Source organism: Rutidosis leptorrhynchoides, chromosome 7, assembly GCF_046630445.1.
Source record: "Rutidosis leptorrhynchoides isolate AG116_Rl617_1_P2 chromosome 7, CSIRO_AGI_Rlap_v1, whole genome shotgun sequence".
Taxonomy (NCBI): domain Eukaryota; kingdom Viridiplantae; phylum Streptophyta; class Magnoliopsida; order Asterales; family Asteraceae; genus Rutidosis; species Rutidosis leptorrhynchoides.
This window is the reverse complement of record NC_092339.1, coordinates 360,449,241-360,450,716: the sequence shown is the minus strand read 5'-3', so window position 1 is coordinate 360,450,716 and position 1,476 is coordinate 360,449,241. Positions and strand designations below refer to the sequence as shown.

The 1,476-nt window shown below is 35.0% G+C and overlaps 1 protein-coding gene across 1 annotated transcript; it reads left to right on the top strand.

Annotated features, from left to right (window-relative positions):
- The first annotated feature begins 724 nt into the window (after positions 1–724).
- LOC139860449 (uncharacterized) lies at positions 725–1,126 on the top strand. Its single transcript, XM_071849206.1, has one exon. The coding sequence runs from the start codon at positions 725–727 to the stop codon at positions 1,124–1,126; it is 402 nt and encodes a 133-aa protein (XP_071705307.1).
- The last annotated feature ends 350 nt before the right edge of the window (positions 1,127–1,476 follow it).

Sequence of the window (1,476 nt, the reverse complement as noted above, 5' to 3'; positions counted from 1 at the left end):
AGAACAACCTCCTGTTCAAGAAATGGTACTTGAAGAGGATGATTATCAAGTCCCTTTCAAAAAGTATACAAAAATTGATTTAAACGAACTTCCAAGTGATCCGGGAGTGCGTCCGAGCATGGAACTCTACCACCAAGTCAACGAGATGAAATTAGAAGAGCGTACTTGCTAAAAGGTCCTTGTCAACCCCAAAATCATTCATTTCAGCAAAGAGAAATCGGAGGTAAAAGTCGAAAATTTATTCCATTATGGTTTGATGATCATAAATATTGGTTGGAGTATAGCATAAAGCAAGAAGCAGTCTTTTGTTTATGTTGTTATTTATTTTAATCTGAGATAAAAGTCCAAGGGGGAGCGGATAATTTTGTTAAAGGTGGATTTCAGGCATGGAATAAGAAAGAACGTTTAGGTGTACACAACGATAGCAAGCCACATAATATAGCTATCGAGAAGTGTCAAAGTTTGATGAACCATAAACAGTCCATCAACACATCTTTTTTTAAGCAAAGTTATATGCGTAACGAAAGCTATCATATTCGGTTAACTGCTTCTGTTAATTGTGTGAGATTCTTGTTGCGACAAGGTTTAGCTTTCCGTGGTCATAATGAAAAGGAAGATTCAATTAACAAAGGTAACTTTCTTGAACACTCCGTTACTTATTTCTATGACTTCTTTAAACCCAAGTAAGTCTTTTAAAGCATTTCAAGTGGAAGAGCTTATGAAAATGGCGGAATTCTATCCTTTTGAGTTTCCAAATCATGAGCTTGGAGTTCTTAGAGGACAACTCAATAATTACATTCATGATGTACGTGGTGATGAGAGGTTTAGTCATTTGAAAGGAATTGGAAACCTTGCAAAGATGATGGTTGAAACAAACAAGAGTATAATATATCCGAAGGTCTATCTTCTTTTGAAACTTGCATTAATCTTGCCCGTTGCAACATCGACAGTGGAACGTGCCTTTTCAGCAATGAAGTTGATAAAGAACGACTTGCGAAACAAAATGGGAGATCAATTTATGAATGATTGTCTACTTTCATATATTGAGAAAGATTTGTTAGATTGTATAAGTAATGAAGCAATTATGGATGAATTTTATCGAATGAAACCACGTAGACAAAAGTAAAAAGTTGAATTTAGTCTTTTGTAGATTGAAATATATGATATTTTTGTACAAACTTTGATTTCAAATAATATTACATAACTTTTGTTTTATGTTTTCCTTTTGTCGATAAAACCCGACCCGACCCGACCCGACCCGACCCGAACACAGTCAATTTTCGTTCAAGTAAGTTATCGAATAAATTTTTTAGGGACCCCATTAGGTTCGAATCCTAGATTCGCCACTGGCTGTGAACCTACAAAATTTTGAATTATAAACTTTAACTCACTATTGCCATGTACTAAGTTGTTGAAACTTCTCCACTAATCAGTTGATGGAGCTCTAGCATGTTATTTGAGTTATTCTGATCTCTC